Raw genomic sequence first — 23932 nt, forward strand, 5'->3', positions numbered from 1 at the left:
GGTCCCTTTCCACTCTTTAGTATTTCTTTGGGAATGTAACTCTTTTTCATCAGTCATCTCTTTTAGGCTTCTTTTTTCAACACTCACCTTAAAGGATATATGGATGTCAACCTTTTCTTTCTATCTTTGATGACTTGAATTTTAAATGGCAGAAATGACATGAGGCATTGAATTGTTTGTCTAAAGGTGGTAATAGCATGAAAATAATATTTCAGGCATATAGGGAGAGACCCAGGTCTGGAAAGAATGAGTCAATTAAGAATAGTTTTGGCTACTTATTTCCTGAGAATCTGGGTCTATATGGTTGCAATGAAGAAAGAGCTTAGAATTAAATCATTGAGAAGAAAGCTCAGGTATCTTACTGTCTTTTTTTGACTCAGTTTTGCCATTCCCCAGTCCCTTTACGTAAGGGGCTAAAGCTATTTATCTTAGTTTCAATGTAATTTGAAGGACAAAGAGAAAACTTTCCTCTTCAAAAAACACTTCTTTGTTATTATGTGAAACACTTAAAATCAAAAACAAGACTTTCATTCCATAATTAGAGAGAAAACACTTAAAAATGAAAGGAATTTTGGGAGAATTAGTATTCAGGAACAAATGTGTACTATGACTAATTTGAAGGAAAAATATATAAAGTACAATTTTCTTTTAATTAAATCTTAATTAAAACTTTTGTTAATGATTTTTCTTTCTTTCTTTCTTTTTTTTTTTTTTTTAATAGATTCAAAATTTTTGGACGTTTGCCTCTACTTTCTTTGAAAGTTTCAGAAAAAAAATTAGGAGGGATTGTGGAATTAATTAAAAGCATTCCACAGTTACACAATGGAACTGATGTATCTGCTCCTCCAAAAACTTCTTTGGTAAAGTATTATTTTTAAATATTAAGGAAATATTACAGTAGATATTTGAATCTTCAAGAAAATTGTCTTAAGAATAAAACAATTTTACAAAATCTGAGAATTTTAAAATTGGAAGGGACCTCAACATTCATCTGGTTCATGTAACATTCGAAGATTTACTGTAATATGTGCCCATAAAGCTTTTGCTTGAAGATCTTAATGTAGAGGTTATCTACTTCCCAAGTCAGCCCAGCATATTGCTGAAAAGCTCTGTCTGTTGGAAAATGTTTTCTTCTAACACATGTCAACCCCCTTTTTTGCTGTTTTCTTCCATTTGCTCATAATTCTATGTTCTCAAATCTTTGTGAGTATGAAAAGTCTAGGAGACGTAATTTCTGGATAATTAATAATCAATTTATCAAGTTTAACTAGCATTAATAAAATAATGGCCATTGGCTTCTCTCATAACAAAGATGAACTTTGGGAGCCTGCTGAGAGTTTAAATACAATTGGAAGAATGAGTGTTCTGACAGGTGAAAATCAACTCTGATTGATTAATAATTAATAAGAGAATGAGTATTCTAATGAAAGGTGGGATAAAAGTTTTATGTTCCTCCTATTGAAAATATGATCTGATCATGAAACTCACCTGCCTCCAGCAATTTGGATAAAAGAATCCCATCTTTATCCCAACTATTCTGACTGGTTTTTTCCTTCCTAAACTGGATAATCCTTAATTCTAATGGAACTTCTCAAGAATAGTGGTTGATTTTCTTGGGGCAAAATTTCACCTAGACTGGATTCTATTTAAAAAAGTACTTTGAGGATTTTAACAATCTCACTTAGCAGCAGTATCCTCCAGAGACTGTCTGAATAACTAGAGTTTGGTTTTTGAATGAGGAAATAGAAAGGGAAAACCTTAATTTTAATTAATAATTGGTTATTAATATATGAGAAAAAGAATCATTCTTCTCACTTTCACCCCAAATCACTCTTCTGTTCTCTTGCTCCATTTCAGGAACAAATGGAACAAGTCTAATTATTACATCATATGTCCTTCAGATAGTTGAAGATGGGCTCTCTGCTTTCCTAAGTCTTCTCTTTGCAAGCTAAATGTCCTATTCCTTCAACTAATCCCTTTGTGGCAGGGAGTAAATGCTCTTCATCATCCTGGTTACTCTCCTCTGGATATTTATCAATGTCTAACTATGGTGCTCAGAATTAAATGGAATATTCCACATATAGTCTGACCAAAGAATAATGCTGGGGTTGTTACTTCTTATTGCTAGAGAGTATACCTCTCTTAAATCAGCCCAGTTACCAAATTCATTTTTTGTCTGCTTCAATATATTTTTCACCTATACTGAGCTTGTATTATACTAAAACACTGAGATCTTTTTCAGATAAACTGTTGTGTAAACTACTCCCCCAATCTTGTTCTTGTGAGGTTATTTTCTTGAACCCAAGGATAAGTTTTTACATTTATCCTTATTAAATGTCATGTTTACTAGATTTAATCAAATGTTCTTGTCTTTCAAAATATTTTTTAGTTTTTGTTACTTCTTATTTTTAGTTATCCTTCCATACTTTGTATTATCTGTAAGTTCAATAAGTGTGCTATCTATGCAAATCATTGATAAAAATGTTAAACAGCACAGACTGAACACAGTTCTCTGATACTCCACTGAAGACCCCCTTCTCCCCCTTATCAAAGGACATAGGACCACTAACTGCTACTTTTTGAATATTCTTTGCTGGAATCATCCTTTAAAAAACAACAATAAAAAAAACAAACAACCCAACAACTCCAGCTCTTTTAGAACTTTAACATGACTAGTATTGTCTTATAGTACGATTCCAAATATTTATCAATCCTTTTTACCTGTTCTTTACTTTTATTTTCTATACTTATGTTCTTAGAAATATGTTAAATAGTGAATCCTCTGAGCACATTTAAAATGGATGCATGCAGGTGACTTTCTAAAAAATAAATTTCTCTGGTCATTCCTTAAGGGCAGCTGAGTGGTACAGTGGATAGAGCAATTGGCTTGGAATCAGGAAGATTCATTTTTATGAATTCAATTCTGATCTTTGACACTTACTAGCTTTGTGATTGGACCAAATCACTTAAACCTGTTTGTCTCAGTTCTTTATCTGAGAAAATGAGTAAAATGAGCTTGAGAAAGAAATGGCTCAAAAACCATTACTTGTCATTACTTAACCTGGAGGTCTGCTTGGTTCTACAAAAGAATTACATATATATATATATATATATATATATATATATATATATATATATATATATATATATATATATATATATATATATATTTGATAGTAGTCCCTGAAAGACTTAAATCCAATGTGAAGAAAATTCTGTTTTAATGTTTATTGTTGTATTGGGAATTTTTTTGTGTACTTTGTTTTATATAGCATCATATCATTTCAGATTACTTTGAATAAAATAGTAAGCTACTATTAGTTTGAAGTCCTCTAATTGAATTTGTTAATAATCAAGAGTTGGTCATTAAACTGTATAAGTAAAGATAGCAAATTAGGAAGCAGAAGAATCTGACAAAATTTTCAAGTATTTGAAATATCCATTGGATTCAAACAATGAATTATTACAATTATCAATTAAAACTAATTTGGAAAGATTTTTTTCTTTGACATTTTTTGGTTAGCATATATTTTAATTTATTGGTATATCATGCAAAAAATCTTTGTCTTAATGTTCCTAAACAGAGAACAATATCAAATATGTTTCAATTAAGACTAATTTTAAGGGGCAGCTAGGTGGTGAGGGATAGAGTACCAGCCCTGAAGTCAGAAGGACCTGAGTTCAAATCTGGTCTCAGACACTTAACACTTGTTAGTTATGTGACCCTGGCAAGTCACTTAACCCCAACTGCCTCAGCAAAACAAACAAACAAACAAACAAATAAATAAATAAACAGACAAACAAGTAAACAAATAAATAAATTTATATTGCTACTTTTACCTGTGTTTGCATTTTTAAGCCATGTTCTTTTGGTTCACTTTTGGTCTTTTTTTGGTTACTTTTCTCAGTAAGAAATAATATAGTTGAATTACGTGACATGTGTAGAATGTATCCTTATTAATTGATGACATTTCTGTTACATAATCTACATATAATTATCATTTACATACATAGCTTAAGGAAACACATTGAAGAATGATTTATTTAGTGTATCTTTGTGGTCAGCCTGGAACATAATATGCTGATATGAACAGAGAAGTAGATTTAGATTAAAAGGAAAAAATTTCTAAGGATTTACAGCATCCACAATTAGACAGAATTATCTTGTAATTTCTTGCACTCTAGAACTTTTTAGCAGAAACTGAATAAGCCCTCTCATGAATGTTGCAATCCATATTCCTTAATTGGATAGAAAACACAAAAATGACCTTTGATGTCACTTTAATTCTTAAGATTCTAGGAAATGATGAGTTTTAAAAAATTAAGATACAGATAGGATCCTAATTAGTAAATTTGATATGAACTTATTTGTATTTGAAAATTAATTTCTTTTAAACTTTTGTTATTAAAAAATTCAGATCAATCTTTCCTACTTTGTTTACATTCATTATTTCCTTATTAAAACATTTCTGTGTGTATTTTTATAATCTTATTATAGCCTTCTTTCTTTTCAGAATCGTGTATCTGCTTTTGGAACACCACAGCTTTCACAAAAGCTGCTTCCTTTTTTTGAACTTCAATCCATTATTGAAGATGGTAAAGTAAAACTACTTAAAAGAATATTGTGCATTATCACAAAAAAAATTCACCGCATGATATTTGAAAATAGATTTTTCATAAGAATTGTACAGCATGGGAAAATGTAGGATGTAGCCACCATCATTATAGAAAATAACCACATCATTTAGATAAAGACACTTAGAAGATCTGTCCAAAACTCTAGAGACTTTACTCTAGGTAATAATAATCTCTAGATAACTTTTAGTATATCGGCTGTGTATCCCTTTAACTATATTAGCAGCCATCCTTTTCTAGTAACATACTTCTTAAATGTTATCTTTTATACTACTTGTTGCATAGAAGCTATTATGAATAATTTGAGCAATGTTATTTATCTCTACCACATTATCACTATTGTCCTTTGAGTCAAGTCTAATTTTGTTTTTCTATAGACTATGCTATTTCATTATTTGTAACTATATAACAGTTGAAAGAATATTGACTTTTCAAAATAAATTTTGCATGGGATAGCAGCTTGGATTCATTGAAAATACTATGTTATTTTCTTAGCCTCTCATTTAATTTTTGACTCAGGTTATTAGCCACTTGGAATTGTCTTATATACACACACACACACACACACACACACACACACACACACACACGTGTCTTTAAGTCAATGACATTAAATTAACCCAGATATATGCAAATACAGTAAATGCTTACTTTATATATACATGCATGGTAGGGAAAGAAGGAGGGGGAAAGGAAAAGGAGAGGGAGTGGGAGGAGTGTGTGTGTGTGTTTGTGTGTGTGTGTGCATGTGTGTGCACAAGCACGCACAAAGAAACAGATTTTTGCAAATGAACAAACAGCACATATTCAATATATCTTGTATTTTTTACATCATAATATTTGATCCCATGCTGTGGATTAGAAATTCATGGGATTTGTAGAATTATTATAAATTAATCCATTGAAATATTTTCTCAATTGTGCATATGTTTATTAAAGATTAAATGGCACTGAAACTATCGGAGCACTTATTTACAGATGCAGAAACACAGACACATATTTAAAGGCAGCAAAATCTGAACAATATATACATTTGATTTTTTTTTCTGTGTAGATTATTGTGCTAATTTCAAGTAGTCAGAAATCTTAGTGAAAAGATTCTTGCAAGCAGTATGCCATCTGTAAATAGGATTATCAGTAAGACCTCTGCTTTTTAGACTCTGAGAATTATGTTCTTCCAAATATACCATCACCTACAAATGAAACACTTTCCATGAACTCTGAAATTTCCCTATTTTATCAAAATTTATTGTCATTCTTTCCCATTTGTCTTGCAACCCCAAACTTTTTCTTTTGAAAACTTTTGAAACTTTTTCTATGACCTTCAGTCCCTTCATATAATATCTCTTTTTCAGGTTTTTACTCTTGTCTATTCCTCTTTTGCTCATTTTGATCCTTGGTGAACAATTTAAATTGCATTGCCTTTGCCACATGCTGCCTTCACTCCCTCCCACACACAAATCTGGAGAAAATCTCAAGACTACCCTGCCTGAGTCCACTACAAATTTGTTACATAACCTCAACTGGTCCCCAGTACAGCAAAACAATTTTCTTATACTTCCTTAATGAATTCACTACATTATTTATCACAGCAGCTTTTCTATATCTTTTCATCCTTCTTCATGTTTCTTTCTTCCCTTCCTTTCTCAGCTAAGAACACATATTTTGCTTAAAAAATAAATAAAATTGAGGCCCTTTCCTGAGAAGTCCTCCTTATTCTCCTTATCTTCCATCACTCAGAAGCTTTCTGCTATTTTCTGCTCCTTTATTTTTGTCTCTTATAATGAGATAGACTTTCTCCTTGGCAAGGAAAACCCTTGTGTAGGTACAAGCAATACCATTCTGTTGTACTTTCTCCAGCATTCCCACTCTGATTCAATCTTTCTTTCTCTACTGGCTACAGTATAGTACCTACAAACATGTCCTTGTCTCCCCTGTCCTTCCAAAAATACCTTCACTTGATCCATCTATTCCCCATGCAATTGTCTCATCTTTCTTCTTGGTTCTGTGTCTAAAATCCTTGAGTGTGCTCCCATTTGTAGGACATCCCCTGTTATAAATAAGAATTCTGAATCCCCCAAAAGGTACAGTAAATGAACAACCTCAGGTTAAGTGAAGCAATTTAAACTTTTAATATGCTTCTACAGAAGTGGGTATACAAACTCCATGAGTTTACACATTAATACAGAAAGGAAAACAAGCTTTTATACTCTTGAGGTTAGTCCTCTTCCTCCCTTCAGAGTTCTTGTTGACCTGAGCCCTAATTAAATGTCTTCCTCATCCATTCCCTTACATATTGCTCCTGGACATGTTTCCCCTCCCATGTTCAAAAATGATAACTTATCTCCATCCTCAGGACGTGTCAGGTAATATTCAGTGAACCTATTAAGCAGGTGCAATGAAGTTTGAACTAGTTTCTAGCCTTGCCTCTTCTATCAGGATTTTGTGGTTAGGTTAGTTAGTTCTTCTGGAAGCTGATTGGTTAATAGTGCTGTTATCCTTCATTGCCTTGAAACTTGGAACATCTTATGGAAATCTAACTTTGGGTATTTCTCACACCTTCACTTTCTTTCCTTTTTCCTTTATACTTTCTATATCATGCTTTCCCATCTAATCATTCAACCATAACCATTATTTCCAAAGTTACTAATGATCTTTTAATTGTCAAAGCTAATGGCCTCTGCTACCTTTGACACTAGATATTTTCTTTTTTTTTTTTTTTTTTTTGGCTTTTGTGATCCTATCATCTCCTGCCTTTCTTCCTATATGCATCTCATTTTCAGTCTTTGGTGAATCTTCAACCAAGTTACTTCAACTAAGAGACAGCTTATGGCCTCAGCCTCTGTCCTTCAGTAGTATTTCACTTGGTGATTATACAAACACTTGTGGTTTCAGTTACCATCTTTATTCTGACAATTTTCAATTTTATTTATCCAATCCTAACTTTTCTGCTTCTTAAACTTACATCTTCTCACAAACTTCTAAACTCAATATCTTAAACTGCCTGTTTTACATTTTAACCTTGATTTCCAGTAAATTTCTTAAACTCAGTGTATTAAATAATGGCCTCATTATCTTAATTCCCTCCCCCCCCCCAAACTTTTCCTGTCAATTTTGAGAGCACTCTTAACTTCTTAGACCACGGTCCCATAATCTTGTGTATTATTCTTAACCCTGTAGTCTCTCTTATCCCCCATTCAAATTGTTGCCAAGTCCTGTTGATATTACCTTTGTACCATCTCTCACATTTACTACCTTTTCTGACTGCTATCACTTTGATTCAGGCCATCATGCTTAGAAAATTGCAGTAGCCTTTTGCTTTGTCTCCTTGCTTCAAGTTTCTCTTCACTTTAGTTCTTTTTCCATTCAACTGTCAAAAGTGGTCTTCCTCAAACAGTTCTGACCCTGTCACTTACCTAATTGAAAACTGTAACAGAAATTCCTTTGTTTGATACTCAAAGCTCTTTATATTCAGATCACTCTTGCAACTAGAAATCTTCCTGAAGAGGAAGGCTTAACATGCTGGGGCAAAACTAGGGCTTATCTATATAAAAAAACTATAAATTCGCTGGACCATGACATAATCATTCTTAGGACTTGAAAGGTAGCTCTTATAGTAGGCTTGCTCCTGTGTACACAATGCAGATGTTCCTGGGTCCTGTGGGAGCAGTCTCCCAAATTGATTGTCTCACAATGGGGGGACAGAACCAAAGTTTGCATGGCACTACCTGGTTCGCTTCACTGAGCAATTATAAGAAACTAGAATTGTGAGCATTTAAAGAGGTGGGATGGATCACCTGCTTCTGGCTCTCACTTTCTTGATAAATAGGATGAACTCCCTTAGTGACCACCATGCTGGTCCAATCAATACAGTTTGGCAGAATGTGAGATCATCCAGAGAGCAATGTCTGTTGTTTCGCCAAGTTCAGTCTGCTTACTGGCCTTCAGCTTAGGGCAACAGGCTGTGTCAAAAATATTTTGATGGCCCTTACCCCCACCCCTAGCCTTTCTTTTCATTATTCTTATACATTATCCTTCTTTGTTTACTCTGTGATCCACTGATATTGACCTTCTTATTCTTCAAAGAAGACTGACCTTCAAGTCTGAGCATTTTAACTGATTGTCCTCCATGCTTTTGACTTATCTCTAGTTCAGTTTTCCTGTTTTTTGCAAATTGCAACTAAAATTCTACCTTTTACAAGAATATTTACTGATGATCTTTAATTCTAGTCCATTCACCTTCATTGATTATTTCCATTTTATTTCATATGTGTTTGTATCTCTCTCTATCTCGTTTGTTCATAAATATTGCATCTTGTCTCCTCCATTAAACTATGTGAGCTGTTTGAGAGTAGGGAATCTTTTCCCATTATCTATCTTCAGTGCTTAACATATTTTAAGTGTTTAATAAAAGTTTAACGCTGACTTTATATGGTAACATTTGCTCTTTTCTGTTGCACTGCCATTTTTCTAACATTCTTTTTTCATCTTTGGTTTTAGGCATCCTTTTAAAGGCATATTAAAGAATTTTCAGGGGGGAAAATAGCATTATCTCAGCATATTCCTTAATGATGAGATCTATTTTTCAGTCTGTTAGTCAGAGGCTAAGTTTGAGTAAACTTATTAGTAGATACTTACATGACTTTGGGTGTGAGATATCTCACTTATCTATAAAATGGGTATTTTAGAAAAATGATCTTTAATGTCTCTTTTAGCTCTGTATTAGTTTGATTAAATGATATGTTTTCAGGTTTACTTGAGAGTACCCCAAAAATGTCACTTATTTTTGAGCAGTTGTACCACTGGTATTGCTCTAAAGTCCAAATGATTTAGGCAGGGATGAACTTGTTAAGCTTGCTTGGGTATTTTTTGATATGCAACAAATTCCTAAATAACAGTTAAAAAAAATAACATATTGTGGAAGAATATTTTATAAGAATTGTATTCCTTAAATTGAGAAAATTAAGGAAAAATTCCATAAATTGAGAAAATATTGTTTATATATTAGTGTTATATTAATTCCAGAATGTTGTTTTTTGAGAAAGAATTTTAAGATTCTTTAAATACATAATCATTTTATTTCTTTAATTTATTATTAGGCCATTATTCCAGTATTTAAATATTCATAAGTTATAAATATTATAACAAAATCAATTTACTCTTCTTTATTAATGATACTCTGTGACTTTTAGAATCAGAAGAGGAATTCTTTGATGCTCCTTGTAGTCCACTAGAAGAAGCTCCTTGTCTGCCAAGTAGGGGCCCTACTTTTAGTGCTCGACAAAAAAGGTCTCAAAAAGAAGAGCCCACAAATTTGATTGACTTGACAGTCAAATTTGAGATACCTGAGGTATGTATCATGATAAAATTGAATAGATATTTAAGAAATTTAGTCATTTTTACAACTGTAATTTTGCCATTGAAAATTATTATTTTCATCTAACTCCAGCATGAATTTAAAATATATTTTTTGTTATATGTGCCTGTATTTTTTTTTTTCTTCTTCTTTATTAATTTAGGGAAGAAATCTTAAATTTCCTAAATGAATATCCTGATGCTATTCAATTTGTATCCTTTTTAATATATAATCAAATCCTGATGTATTCATACTAGCTTACTTAGAATCATCTTTACACAGTAACAGCATTCGGAAATAGTTGTCTTTTTAAAATTAATAGTATTATATTTTTCCAAATGTATGCAAAGATATTCACTTTTGCAAAACCTTGTGTTTCAAACTTGAAATAGTTGTCTTGATTAAGTTTTGGCCATAGGATTTTCTCTCCTTTTCTTATTATTCTTAATTTTTTATTCTCCACTTTGTACTTTTTTCTTTCTTTTCCCATCCCCATACTCCAAGGCTTGATACTATATGGATTGATTTAATCAGTTGTTTTCAGCTTCTTCCTTTAGACCTTGTTCATCATATAGATGTTACCTTATTCATCATATGGAATAAAGTGGCAGAACTTGAGATCTAAATGTAAAAACTGCTAAGTTTTCTGTTCTTACTCTCCCCTCCACCAATATTGTAAACCTAATCTTTTTCTTTATTTTACAGCCTCTGCTTTAATGATGAAGGTCCTATGGCCCAAATCTGATTTTTTTTTTTTTCTGAAAAAATGGGTAAATTTTAGTTTATGAATTTTTTATGAAATGAAATTTTCCAACTGGGTTGACATATAAAAAGAGAAGAGAAGAAAGCCTTAGATATGGCTTAAGTTCTTTGGAATGTCTTGGATTTTTGCATTAGTAAGAATAAGTCATCATTATGAGAATCATCATACTGTATTACTGTTATTATGTGTGATGTTCTCCTGGTTCTGCTCACATCACTTTTCCTCAGTTCATGTACATCTTCCCAGATTTTTCTAAGAGTATCCTGCTTGTTATTTCTTATAGTACAATAATATTCCATCATAATCATATGCCAAAATGTGTGCAACTATTCCCCAGATGATGTCACCAGTATAAATACTTTTTATACATATAGATCTTTTTCCTTTCTATTTTTTATCTCTTTGGGATACTTAGTAGTATTGCTGAGTAAAAGAGTCTGCATATTTTATAGCTCTTTGGAAATAGATCAAAGTTACTCTCCAGAATGGTTGAATTAGTTCACAGTTCCACCAGTTATGCATTGGAGTCTTAATTTTCCTCCATTCTCTATCGCATTTGTCATTTTCCTTTCCTGTCATATTAACTAATCTGATAAATGTGGGATGGTACCTTAGAGTTGTTTTAACTTGTAATTCTACGGAATTACTGTTTCAGAGTATTTTCCCATAATACTGTAGATAGTTTTGATTTCTTCTTTTCCAAACTGCCTATTCATATCTTGTGGCCATTTATAAATTGTGGAATGACTTGAATTCTTATAAAATTGATTTAGTTCTCTACACATTTGAGAAATGAAGTCTTCATTCAAAAATTCATTTTTTGAACTTCATTCAAAAATTTTTTTTCACAGTTATGATTATTGTGTTTCCTTCTATTTTTATGCCTGTTTTATTCTATTCTCTCCAGTTTCATCCTGTCCATTTTTATTTTCCTACTTTCTCATTTCATCCTGTCCATTTTAAAAAGTTTTGTTTCTGACTACTGCTTTCCCCTAATAAGCTCTCTCTTCCATCAGCCCCATCCCACCCTCTTTTTCTTTTCTTCTTCTCCTCCTACTTTATTGAAAGGTAAGATAGAATTCTATATTCAACTGAGTGTATATGTTATTTCCTCTTTGTGCCAATTCTGTTGATAATAAGTTTGAAGATCTCTTTTCCACTTTTCCTATCTTCCCTTCTAGTATAAAAGCTCTTTCTTGCCTCTTTTATGCTTTTCCTTTTTTCCTTCTAGCCAGTACATTTTTCTTCCTCATCCTTTAATTTTATAATTTTCAAGTAATCGGGATCCTGTCATATTCAATTTCTACCCATGTCCAGTATCTACATATACCTCTGATTGTCCTAATAATGAGAGAAATTTTAGGAGTTACAAGTATCATCTTCCCATGTAAGAATGTAAATGGCTTAACGTAATTGAATCCCTTATGAATTTTCTTTAATATTTACCTATTTGTGCTTCTTTTGAGTCCTCTGTTTCATTAAATGTTATTCATTTTTTCTGGGAGAATTTTTCCTAGTTTTAGTGTTTAGGTGATTCTCAGTTGTAATACTAGCTCCTTGCAGTGGATAAACCACCAGACCTGAAGTCAGGATAACCTGAGTTCAAATATGGCTTCATACTACCACATATTAGCTGTGTGATTCAGGGCAAGTCATTTAACCCCAATTGTCTTGCCCCTCCCTCCCAAATACTACCTCCTTTGTCATCAAGAATATCATATGCCTAGCCTCTTAATGCTTTAATATAGAAGCTGCTAAAAGTCTTATGCTATCATTATCATGATGGTGGATTCACAATAGTCGAATAGTTTCTTTCTGATTCCTTGAAATATTTTCTCCTTGATTGTACCTCAGATTTGAGTAGGAGCAATGTAATAAGAGTCCTGCACCCACCTAGCAAAGGAAGCCCTGCAATCTCCTTCATTGTTTGACTTTTTTATCATCTGTGGCACCAGAAGACTCTGTTTCTGTTACTGATTTCAGTCATCCCTAAGGGCTGCTAGTTGTTTCGTCAGGGCCTGTGCTGGTTGCATAAGCATTGAACTGTCCTCCAATCTCACTGACACTGACACAATGACATTTCGTATTGACCTAAATTGTCTTGAGCTCAAAATTGTTTTAAGTATTAAGTGACTGAAATCAGATTTGAACTTAGGTCTTCCTGACTTCAGGGCTAGTACTCTATCCACTACACCAACTAGCTGCCCCACATTTGTCACTTTTTTGTTTTAAAGTATTATTTAAAGTTTTTTGAAAGAGAATTTGGGAAAGCTTAGGCAAGTTCCTCCCTTTTCTCAACCATATTGGGTCTGCCCCCACAGCTCTTATTTTTTCAAAGAAGTGAGATGGGGATATCTTCTCATATTTCTTTTTTGGTGCTATATTAAAAAAAAAATCTTTCTCTGTGAGATTCTTTATTTTGTTTTTTGTTTTTTTTGCTGTGGCAATTGGGGTTGTGACTTGCCCAAGGTCACATAGCTAGGAAGTGTTAAGTGTCTGAGATCAGATTTGAATTCAGGTCCTCCTGACTTCAGGGCTGGTGCTTTATTCACTGTGCCACCTTTAAAATTTTTTTTTTTAATAATAGCTTTCAAAATACATGCAAAGATAGTTTTCAACATTCACCCTTGCAAAACATTGTGTTTCACATTTTTCTCTCTCCCTTCCTTCTATCCTCTCCCCTGGACAGCAAGTTACTAATATATATTAAACATGTGTAGTTCTTCTATATATATTTCCACATTTGTCATGCTGCATAAGAAAAATCAGATCAAAAAAGAAATAGAAAGTAAGCAAACAGCAACAAAAACGGTGAAAGTACTATGTTGAGATTTGCATTCAGTCCCCATTGTCTTTCTAGATGCAAATGGCTCCTTCCATTACAAGTCTGTTGGATTTAGCTTGAATTACCTCATTGTTGAAAAGAATCTCATTCTTATTGTTGCTGTGTACAATGTTCTCTTGATTCTACTCACTTCTCTTAGCATCAGTTCATGTAAGTCTCCCCAAGCCTCTCTGAAATCATTCTGCTTATCATTTCTTATAGAACAATAATATATCATTACATTCATAAGCCATAATTTATTCAGTCATTCTCCAGCTAATGGGCAGCCAATTTCCAGTTCTTTGCCACTACAAAAAAGGGGTGCTGCAAACATTTTTGCATATGTGGGTCCTTTTTCTGGTGCTATACTCTTGTTTGTAATTTTAATACATTTACTTTAATTATGTTGTGACTCTTCTGATTTGAATTGTTGTGGTCATTGGCTGTATATATATTTTTTGTTCTGCTTATTTCATTCTGCATCAGGTTGTATGAATCTTTTCACATATCTCTATGATCTCTTGATAGTACAGTCATATTTTATTATTTATGTCTACAATTTATTTTGCTATTCCCCATTTGGTGAGCATATACTTTGCTTCCAATTTTTTATAATTATGAAAAATGCCATTAACTATATTTTAGTAAATATAAGGATTTTTCTTCTTATCGGTGACTTCCTTATTAACCTAGTAGTATGAAATCAAAGGGTTGACATTTTTGTCACTTTATTTGCATTATTCCAAATTCCTTTCCAGAATGATTATGTGACTCATGTGCCTCTCTTCCTGTAACCTCTTCAGTATTGCCAGTTCTCATCTTTTATTTTCTTTGCCAATCTACCAATTGCAAAATAACACTTCTGAGTTATGCCAGTTTTCATTTTTCTTATGAATGATTTAGAGCATTCTTTTATATGGTTGTTAATAATTTTCAATTCATCAGAGAACTATTTGTTTATCATCTTTGACCACTTATTTATAAACCTTTAGACTTATATTTGTCTTCTGGTTTTCTATGTATTTTATATATCAAACTGTTATCTGAAGATTCTACATAAAAAAACCCCAAAACTGTATTGTATGTAAATCATATTAAAATTCTTACAAGTGATTGAATTAATAGTTAATAATGCTAATTCATAAGAAAATATATTTTGTTCAGACACTACAAGTGGATAGTATATTATCTCCAGAATTGAAAAGGGAAGAGAACAGAAAGGATTACATTTGTGATATTGTAACAATCTCAAGAATTTTCCTAAATCCAAAACATATATATTAAATACCAATATTCTTCTGGTGGTTTATGTCTTGGAACCATAGAATTTCACAAGAACCAAATTTAAGAGTCAACAATCAATCACTCAAAGTGTATTTAATACTATATGCTCAGTGCTGGGCTTACAAAGCAAGGCAGAAAACCAGTTTCTGCTCTCAGAGAACTCATTCTAATGGAGGAGACAACTATTGACTATGGCCAAATAATATATATATATATATATATATATATATATATATATATATATATATATATATATACACACACACACACACACACACACACACACACACACATATATGTATATTTGTATATATGTATGTATGGATAGGGTAAAGGGATATTTGACAAAGACTCCTTGGGGAAAACATGATTTTTGCTTAGACTTGAGGGAAGCCAGGAAGACATAAGATGGAGATGAAGAGGAAAAACATTCCAAGGAATGATTGATCAGCCCTAATAAAAGGCATTAAAACAGAAAATTGAATATCATATGCAAAGACTTGCAAGTAGACTACTCTAGCCAGACCATAGAGATTGTGGAGGGGAATAAAATGTAAGAAGACTGGAAAAACAGGTAGGGTGCAGTTTATGAAGAGTTTTCTTTTTGTGGGATATGAGTAGGAAATGTATTCTTAATCAGAAAAGGGATAGAAAAAATTATAGAAGATAAAATCCTGAACTTAGAAGTGGAAAACCAGTTTTTAAATTTGATCAATTTTTTTTTCTGAGTTGGATATTGTTTTTGTTTTGTTTTTGTATCATGCATGTTTTCCTTTTTTAAAATGTTTATTTAAACTTAAATACAAAATAGAAAAGAAAGATAAAAGAAAAAATAATCATCATGTACACAGCAGAACATGAAAGGATTCAAAATACATCAAATTTCTTTTTCAGGAAAGCATAGAAAATAGTAGAAGACAGTGTGCAGAACTGTTTGTCTGCTTTTTTGTAGGTTTTCTTCTTTTGTTCTCTGCTGTGTACTTTTTACTTTATTCTTTTTTTCCTCTTTCCTCCCACTTCTACCTCTCTCAATCAGGCTCTAGTTAAGCATGGAAATATTTAGACATGCGTGAGCACACACACATACCTACTTTACATACACACATACATATAAATATAATGCATATACACATACATGCACATGTGTAAAATGACATTAAAATTCCTGACATATAGTACAGATTTCTCTTTTCATTGCATCTTTTTTAACTTTGACTACTTTACTTCTACCTGTTAGCTTGCCTTGCAATTATTTAACCTTCTACCCCTACTTATCCCAAGGATCTTTCCCTTATCTTCTCCCACTTTATCCTAACTTACCTTGTTCTTTTCCCATTAATCTACAGATCTCATCCCACTCCGGTTAATTTGTAAACCTTCTCTACCCCATCTTATCCTATTCCCTCCCCCTTTTATTTCTTTATAGATTGTAGAGGGTGTTATATGCTTCTGTGTGTGTGTGTGTGTGTGAGAGAGAGAGATATAAAATGCTCATTTCCTTTCTTCCTTTCTGATTAAAAAAAAATGTACTCAACACACTTTGAGCTTTAATAGATATCATCATCATCATTAAATCTATATTATCAAAATTAATTGTTTCTTGATTTGTAACATTTGATGATTTTTGATGTGAAAATGCTCACATTGAAAATTTCAACATTATACTGACTATTAGAAATAGGTTCAATGAGTAGATAGATGCCCATCTATTGGAGAATGGCTTAATCAATTATGTCATATAAATGCTATGGAATACTATTGTTCTGTAAGAAATGACCAGCAGGATGATTTCAGAGAGGCCTGGAGAGACTTACTGAATTGAAGTTAAGTGAAATGAGCAGAACCAGGAAATCATTGTACATGGCAACAATAATACTGTATGATAATCAATTCTGATGAACGTGGCTCTCCTCAACCATGAGATGATTCAAACAAGTTCCAATTGTTTTACTGATGAAAAGAGCCATTTATATACCCAGAGAGAGAACCATGGGAATAGAGTGTGGAACCCAACATAGCATTCTCACTCTCTCTGTTATTTGCTTGCATTTTGTTTTCTTTCTCAGTTTTTCTTTTCCGTCTTGATCTGATTTTTCTTGTGCAGCAAGATAACTGTATATAAATATATATACATATATCGGATCTAACATGTATTTCAATATATTTAACATGTATTAGACTACCTAGTAGGTAGAGGAGGGAGGTTGGGGGAAGGAGGGAAAAAATTTGGAACAAAAGGTTTTACAAGAGTCAGTGTTGGAAAAATTACCCATGCATATGCTTTGCAAATTAATTAAAAAGAAAAAGAAGTAGGTTCAAGCTGTCTTGAAGTGATTAATCTTGCTGTTGGAGTGCAATGAAAAAGATCAGCAGGATATCAGTCTACTGATTATAAATTAGAGAACTCTTTTAGTAATTTGGTTTCAGGGTCATATCTGGAGACTGAATAAAAAGAAGCTTTCTCTTTGCTTGATTACTATGGTCTCCACTGGTTTCTATTATTATTTTTTATTTGTTTGTTTAGTTCTGTCTGACTCTTGGACTCCCTTTGGGGTTTTCTTGGCAGAGAAACTGTAATGGTTTGCCATTTCCTTTTCCAGAAAAGGAATCCGAGGCAAACAGGGTTAAGTGATTTATTCTTCTTTAAATAGTATAGAGCACCATGTCAGAAAGGACCTCAAGACTTAGTTCAGCCTGTACTTGAAGAATAATGCTTTCAATAAAGTTCTAGGCAAGTGGTCATCCAGGCTTCACTTGAAGACTTGTTGTGAGAAAGAGCTCCATTACTTTCTAAGACAGCCCATTCCACTTTTACACACATCTCTTCGGAATCTGTCTACAGCATGCATTCACTTATTTTCCTTAGCTTTGTTCTCTGGGACCAAACAGAACATGTTCAAATAAAAACTCTCTTCCATCGGATTTTCTCCAAGCTATCCATCTCAAGACAGTCCTTGTAAAGTATGGCCTTAGAATCCATAACCTCTTGGTCACCATCCTCTTAGTGCTTTCAAATGACAAGATATAGTTTTTTTAATCTTTCTTTTTCCAGTTTTTCTTTTCTTTTTTTTTTTTTCTTTTTTTCTTTTTCTGAGGCTGGGGTTAAGTGACTTGCCCAGGGTCACACAGCTAGGAAGTGTTAAGTGTCTGAGACCAGATTTGAACTCGGGTCCTCCTGAATTCAGGGCTGGTGCTCTATCCACTGCACCACCTAGCTGTCCCCTGAGAAGCAATTTTTTAAAACTGCAATGCATAATTGAATATTTCTTTAGATAGAATTAATATTCCAAATTGCAATAAAAGTATAATGAACAGTGAAGTGACATGACTGATTTTATTATGCATGTATTTTAAGGAATAGAAAGAACTTAATACATTATTTCATTACAAAATTTTTGTGTGATTTTAGCCTCTCTTCTCTTTTATCTCTTCCCCAGGTTTTAATTCAATGTTGTCACTTTATCGAAAATTTGGAGCAGCCTATAGTGGAACTACATATCCTAGGATTAGGCTCAGAGATTCAATTAAGAAGATTTGACATGAGAGCAAATGCTTACCTGAAGGAAATTTGTTTAAAATGTCCAGAGCACACAGGTATGATCCTGTTGGGTTTGTTTTTGGGGAAAATAAGTAAATAAAATAATTTAAGAATTAATATTGGGAGAAAATTCATAAGGTTCTAAAATTCTAGATTTAGATTTAGAAGGGTCCTTAGAGTTCATCTTGTTCAAGCCCTGAAAAGATCTTTTGCTTTGGAATCAGAAAATCTACCCCTAAAAGCCCGATTCTCTTACTGGTCAGCTACTTGCCCCTTGACAACTCACTTGTTAAGTTGTGTTTGAGTGTCTAGAAGAGAATAAATATAAAAAATTATTTGAAGGAAGAGTTAACAAGGATTAACAAGACAATCCATTTGGATTATGAAAAAAAGTGAAGAGTAAGGTTAACTTACACAGTTGTGCATTTATATGAGAGTTCCTACTTTTAAAAAAATCTTTTTTAATATAGAGAAAGTGAAGAATAAGGTTAACTATATGAAAGTTCCTACTTTTAAAATGTGTGTGTGTGTATGTATGTATGTATATATTTAATTTATTTCATTAAATATTTCCCAATTACATGTAAAGAATATTTGTAATCTTCAAGCTAAATTGCTCTTACTCTAGTTATTACACTTGCATTGCTTAGTCAAATTTTCCCATGTTTATTTGAATCCCTTATTTGTCATTTCTTTTGGTACAATGGCATTCTATTACATTTCTATACTACAGTCATTTCTCAACTGCTAAAGCACATATTTTGTTTCTGTTTTTTTGCTACTACAAAAAGAACTGCTATAAGTATTCTTGTACAAATGGGTCCTTTTGCCTCTGTCTTTGATTTCTGTAGGATATGCCTAATAATGATATCTTGGATCAAAGAGTATGTTAATTTAGTGACTTTGGGGGCATAGTTCTAAATTCTTTCCAGAATGGCTGAACAACCAATTCATAGCTCTATTTCCTATACATTAGTATACTGGTGTTCCCACAGCCCATCCTACAATTGCTTTGCTCAGCCCTTTTACCACTATAGTTTATATATTTTCTTTAACTTCAGAGAGAAGGAGCTGAATTAAGGTCTCAGGTAATAATGGATATTTTTGGAAATATTACTTTGTAGGATATAAAAAATCTGAGCTTATGTTCCATGCTTTAGGGAGATTGGGCGAGAAATATTTTATTGTGGATATAGGCAAATGGGTAGTGATTCAGATAAGAAGTTAGTGGCTTTGCCAGCTAATGGTCACTTCTTACCCCACCTCTTCTGGCCTGAAACTCACATGCACAAAATTAGTTTTTTCCCTTGAACCTGGGTCAAGGTAAGAATAATATTGTCTCTTTACCAAGGGGCTATCAGCCTTCTTGTTTTACTTTTGTGACTGAGTTTTCCCATTAAGGCTTTCCTTAATTTTCATTTAAACTTTATTTTACAACATAAAACTATTCAGAGTTGTGTTAGGAGTAGAGCACATAATATTTGATTTAGACCTCATACTTTCTAGAGATAATTATGAACCTCCTATTCCTCTACAGCTGTAATTGAGTAGGACTGGGAGTGGTACTATATATATGCCTTTTCAAACTATGCTCGCTCTATTATTTGTGGAAGATAGTTAAGTGATTGCATAATAGTCACAAGGAATACAAGGTCTGTTCCTTTTATTAGTAGTAGAAAAAATCATAAGATTCTTGAATACTAAAGAGTTATATACAGGGTAACTGGTATATCAACTTATTGTTCCTGTATAGCTTATAATACTTATGCTGGTATTCTTTTTTTTGTCTCCATCAGTTTGGAGCAAATAAATGGGGGATGGGGTGATGCCAAGTCTTGAATTGGAATTTTTGCCAGTTGTGCCTGGCTGCTATATGCACTGTATGTTTTTCTAAATTGCCTCTTTAATTTGTTAAATTTTAGGTAAAAAAAATTACTCTTTCTCAAAATAGATAAACCATAGGATCATACATATAGAGCTTATGTGGGAACTCAGATGCCATTTAGTCAGTCTCCTTATTTTATAGATGTATAAATAGGCCCATGTTGGTTGAGGAATTTGTACAAAGTACAAATGGACTAATTTGTAGTAAGATAGTTGAAAATTTCTTTAGATAGAATTCATATTCCAAATTGCAATAAAAATATAATGTACAATGACGTGACATGATTGATTTCATTATGCACTTATTTTTATGACCTGATATCACTAATTTTCAGGGCTAGTATAGGAAATTCCTCCTTTTTTGTCATGCTTTCACTCCTTTAAAAAAGTTCCTAATAGATAGCCTATCAGGCAAATAACAAACTAAAAACAAGGGCTGGGCAGAGAATTGATACATGTTTACTGATTGGTAAACAAAATCAAACTTACAGCAAAATTAATCTGGCACATATTTCAGTTAGTAAATATTTACTAAACACTTATTGTCAAGACACAATGTTAGTATATTAATAGTATCTTTTATTGAAGTTCTTTTTAATGTGACAAAAACAGTCCTAAATTCTCTGAAGTTCTATCAAAAGAGTACAATGTGGCAAGACCTACCCAAATTAGAAAAAGGCTTTGAATGTAGATCTGAGGATAGTACTATCTGAGACTAAGTTGGCTACATCAGCAAAGACATTACTAGATTGATCTATTTATTTATTTATCTATTTTTCTATCTATCTATTTATTTATGGTGACGATTTTTTGGTGCTCTAGTAATTACAGATATTCAAAATATTTAATGTGCATGTACATAACATCGTTGACCTATAGAATCATAATTGCCATAATCGGTAATTGATCAGTTCGTGGATATGACTTATTAGTATTAGTTTCTCAGTTTTGTAATTTTTCTGTTTAATTTTTTTGATATAAGTAGATGGTACTGTGTCAATAATTGTTCTTGTTTTCTTGAATAGTTTAGTATTTGTCAAAAATAGATACATTCATTCTATTTTCCCAACATTGGAACTTCCTATATTTCTATGCCATATCTCCTTAATACTGCAGAATTGAGGATCTCTGTGCCTTAATTTCAGTCATCTTCCCTCAATCCTTTCTCCCTATAATACTTATGTGCTTGAAGGATATTTCATCAATGCTCCCTAAGTTTTCTCTGTTCATGTAAAAATGCTAGCTGAAACTGAGAGATCCCAGCGAGAGGCTATAAGGAAGCTTCCTAGGGTAGGTGGTATCATAAAAATCAGGAAAAGTATATCATAAAAAATTGTGAATTTCTTGAAACTTGGCATCCTGGAGATAGGAGAAAGATTAGATGGAAGGAACTGACAGAGTAAATTCTAGAGCCTGAAGCATCTATCTCTTGAGTTTTTTAAGTTGTGTGGCTACTCTCATTATCTTAAACCTTATTTTTAGCCTTTTTTTCCCCCCAACAAAGTTTTCAAAAATTTGTTTTTAGATGAAAAGGGTAAACCAGTATACATTGTTACTACACTGGATAATACAGTGGAAGATCTGCTAACACTGGAATATGTTAAGGTAAGTGATTGTTGTTATATTCAGTTTATGTGATGAATATATAATTGAAAATTTTAAAGTAATTTAAATCATTTTAAAGTCACTTTAAAAAATTAATCACATTATTCCTGAAATGATAATTTTTCTTTATTTCTGATTACATTCACAATTATTTGTTATAGCTTTTACTTTTCTACTCATCAGCATTTCAACCAATAAACATTTTTAAGTGCTTATTATGTGCTAGACACTATTAAAACATTAAATATACAATTTGCAAAAAGTGAAATAATTGCCAGAAGTTTAGATTCTAAAGGGAATTCAGGAGATACATATATTACTAAAAATAACATCTAATGGGAATTCAAGAGATTACATATATCACTAAAAATAATAGCCTAACTATAAAGTGAATAATTACAAATATATCCAAAGTTGTTAAATGAAAGGTAATTTAGAGTGGAGGTCATTGGCATTTGAAGAGTTGGGAGCAATTAAGATTCATGTAGATGTTGGTTCTTGAGCTGCATCTTTTTTTTTTTTTTTTTTCTTTTAATAGCTTTTTATATACAAAACATATGCATGGGTAATTTTTCAACATTGACCCTTGCCAAAACTTCTCTTTCAGCTTTTCCCCTCTTTCCCTCCACCCCCTAGGTAGCAGGAAGTCCCATACATGTTAAATATGTTAAAGTATATGTTAAACATAATCTTGAGCTGCTTCTTAAAGGAAGAGAAAGCACGTATAAGACTGAGGGAAGGGGAACATGCATTCCAGAAGTGTGGGATATGCAGTGAGTACAAAGGCATAGAGATGAAAGATGAGTGTTACATGTGAGGAATAGAGAGAAGACCCATTTGTGTGGATTGAAGAGTGAAGGAGAGATAGTAATATCAAGTGGGAAATTTGAGAGCCTTTAAAAGCTAAATGGAATAGTTTATCTTTGATTCTGGAAACAATGAGAAGCTATTACAGCTGTTTGAGTAGGAGAATGACATGATCAGATCTGGAAGGAAAAATACTTTGGCATTAATATGGAGGATGAATTATAGTAACTGAGAGACCCCAATTGGTATTTTGCAGGAATCTAGAATCTAGAGTTCTTAAGAGCTTTGAACTAAATGGCAGTGGTGTGTCTAAAGACGTGGGGAGAAATGTGGAGGTAGAAATGTTAAGATGTGGCACCTGATTGAATATGTGGGGTAAGGAAAAGTGGGGAGATGAGGATAATGCCAAAGTTATGAACTTGAGAGCCTGGGAGGATTTGACAGGAATAATGAAGCATAGAAGAGGAGATAGTTTGGTGTGAAAGATAGTGAAGTTTGAGACTTAAATTTGAGATGTCTTTGGGACACTATTTGAAAATTTCCATTAGTTAATGGGTGCTGTAGGGTTGGAGCTCAAAGGAGGAGATTGGAGCTGTGTGTATGTATACATATATGATATGCATACTATGTATACACAAATGTAAATACAAATTTACATAACTATGTAAATCACCTGTTTTGAAATACTAGTTAAACCTAAGGGAGTTGATGCAGCTACTTAGGATGTGGAGGGAAAAGAAAAGAGGGCCTAGCAAAGAATGATGGGACTTCATAAAATCAGGCAATTTGAAACAATTCAATGAGAATTTGACCTACTCTTTCCATTTGTAATTTTGTAGAAAAGTTGTTCATATAGTGGCACTTACTTGTATGTTATTACTATAAAACATTATTAAGTCTAAGATAAATGAAATTATAAATATTAGAATTGTATAGGAAAAGGGTTGTACTTTATTTCAGTGATAGTTGCATTCTACCATGGCATATTTTAAGAAGAGCTTTTGATGTGTATTTTTGAGGATTTTATTTTCTGTAAGGTAATATTCACATATAAGCTAAAAGTATGCTAATATGCCCAATTGATGAATAGTGAACAATGACAATTTAGAAAGATTTTAAAATCAAATTATGATTATTTGAAATATTTAGTAGTCCATTTATGTTAACTTGCCTATGATGAAGGATGAATAATTAACCTGAATGAATTAAGTATCTCTTAGTATTTTTCATAAAACA

At 32.5% G+C, this 23932-nt stretch overlaps 1 protein-coding gene across 2 annotated transcripts in view; it reads left to right on the plus strand.

The window, feature by feature from the left end:
* Window positions 1-23932, plus strand: part of VPS13A (vacuolar protein sorting 13 homolog A) — a 246253-nt gene that overhangs the window by 83122 nt on the left and 139199 nt on the right. For both annotated transcript variants that reach the window (XM_074280102.1, XM_074280103.1), the window contains exons 23-27: window positions 722-860; window positions 4515-4596; window positions 9828-9985; window positions 18300-18456; window positions 21810-21889. In XM_074280102.1, the coding sequence (XP_074136203.1) occupies window positions 722-860; window positions 4515-4596; window positions 9828-9985; window positions 18300-18456; window positions 21810-21889 (616 nt within the window). The remainder of the gene's footprint in view (window positions 1-721; window positions 861-4514; window positions 4597-9827; window positions 9986-18299; window positions 18457-21809; window positions 21890-23932) is intronic.

Source organism: Sminthopsis crassicaudata, chromosome 1 (genome assembly GCF_048593235.1).
Source record: "Sminthopsis crassicaudata isolate SCR6 chromosome 1, ASM4859323v1, whole genome shotgun sequence".
In the NCBI taxonomy this organism is placed as follows: domain Eukaryota; kingdom Metazoa; phylum Chordata; class Mammalia; order Dasyuromorphia; family Dasyuridae; genus Sminthopsis; species Sminthopsis crassicaudata.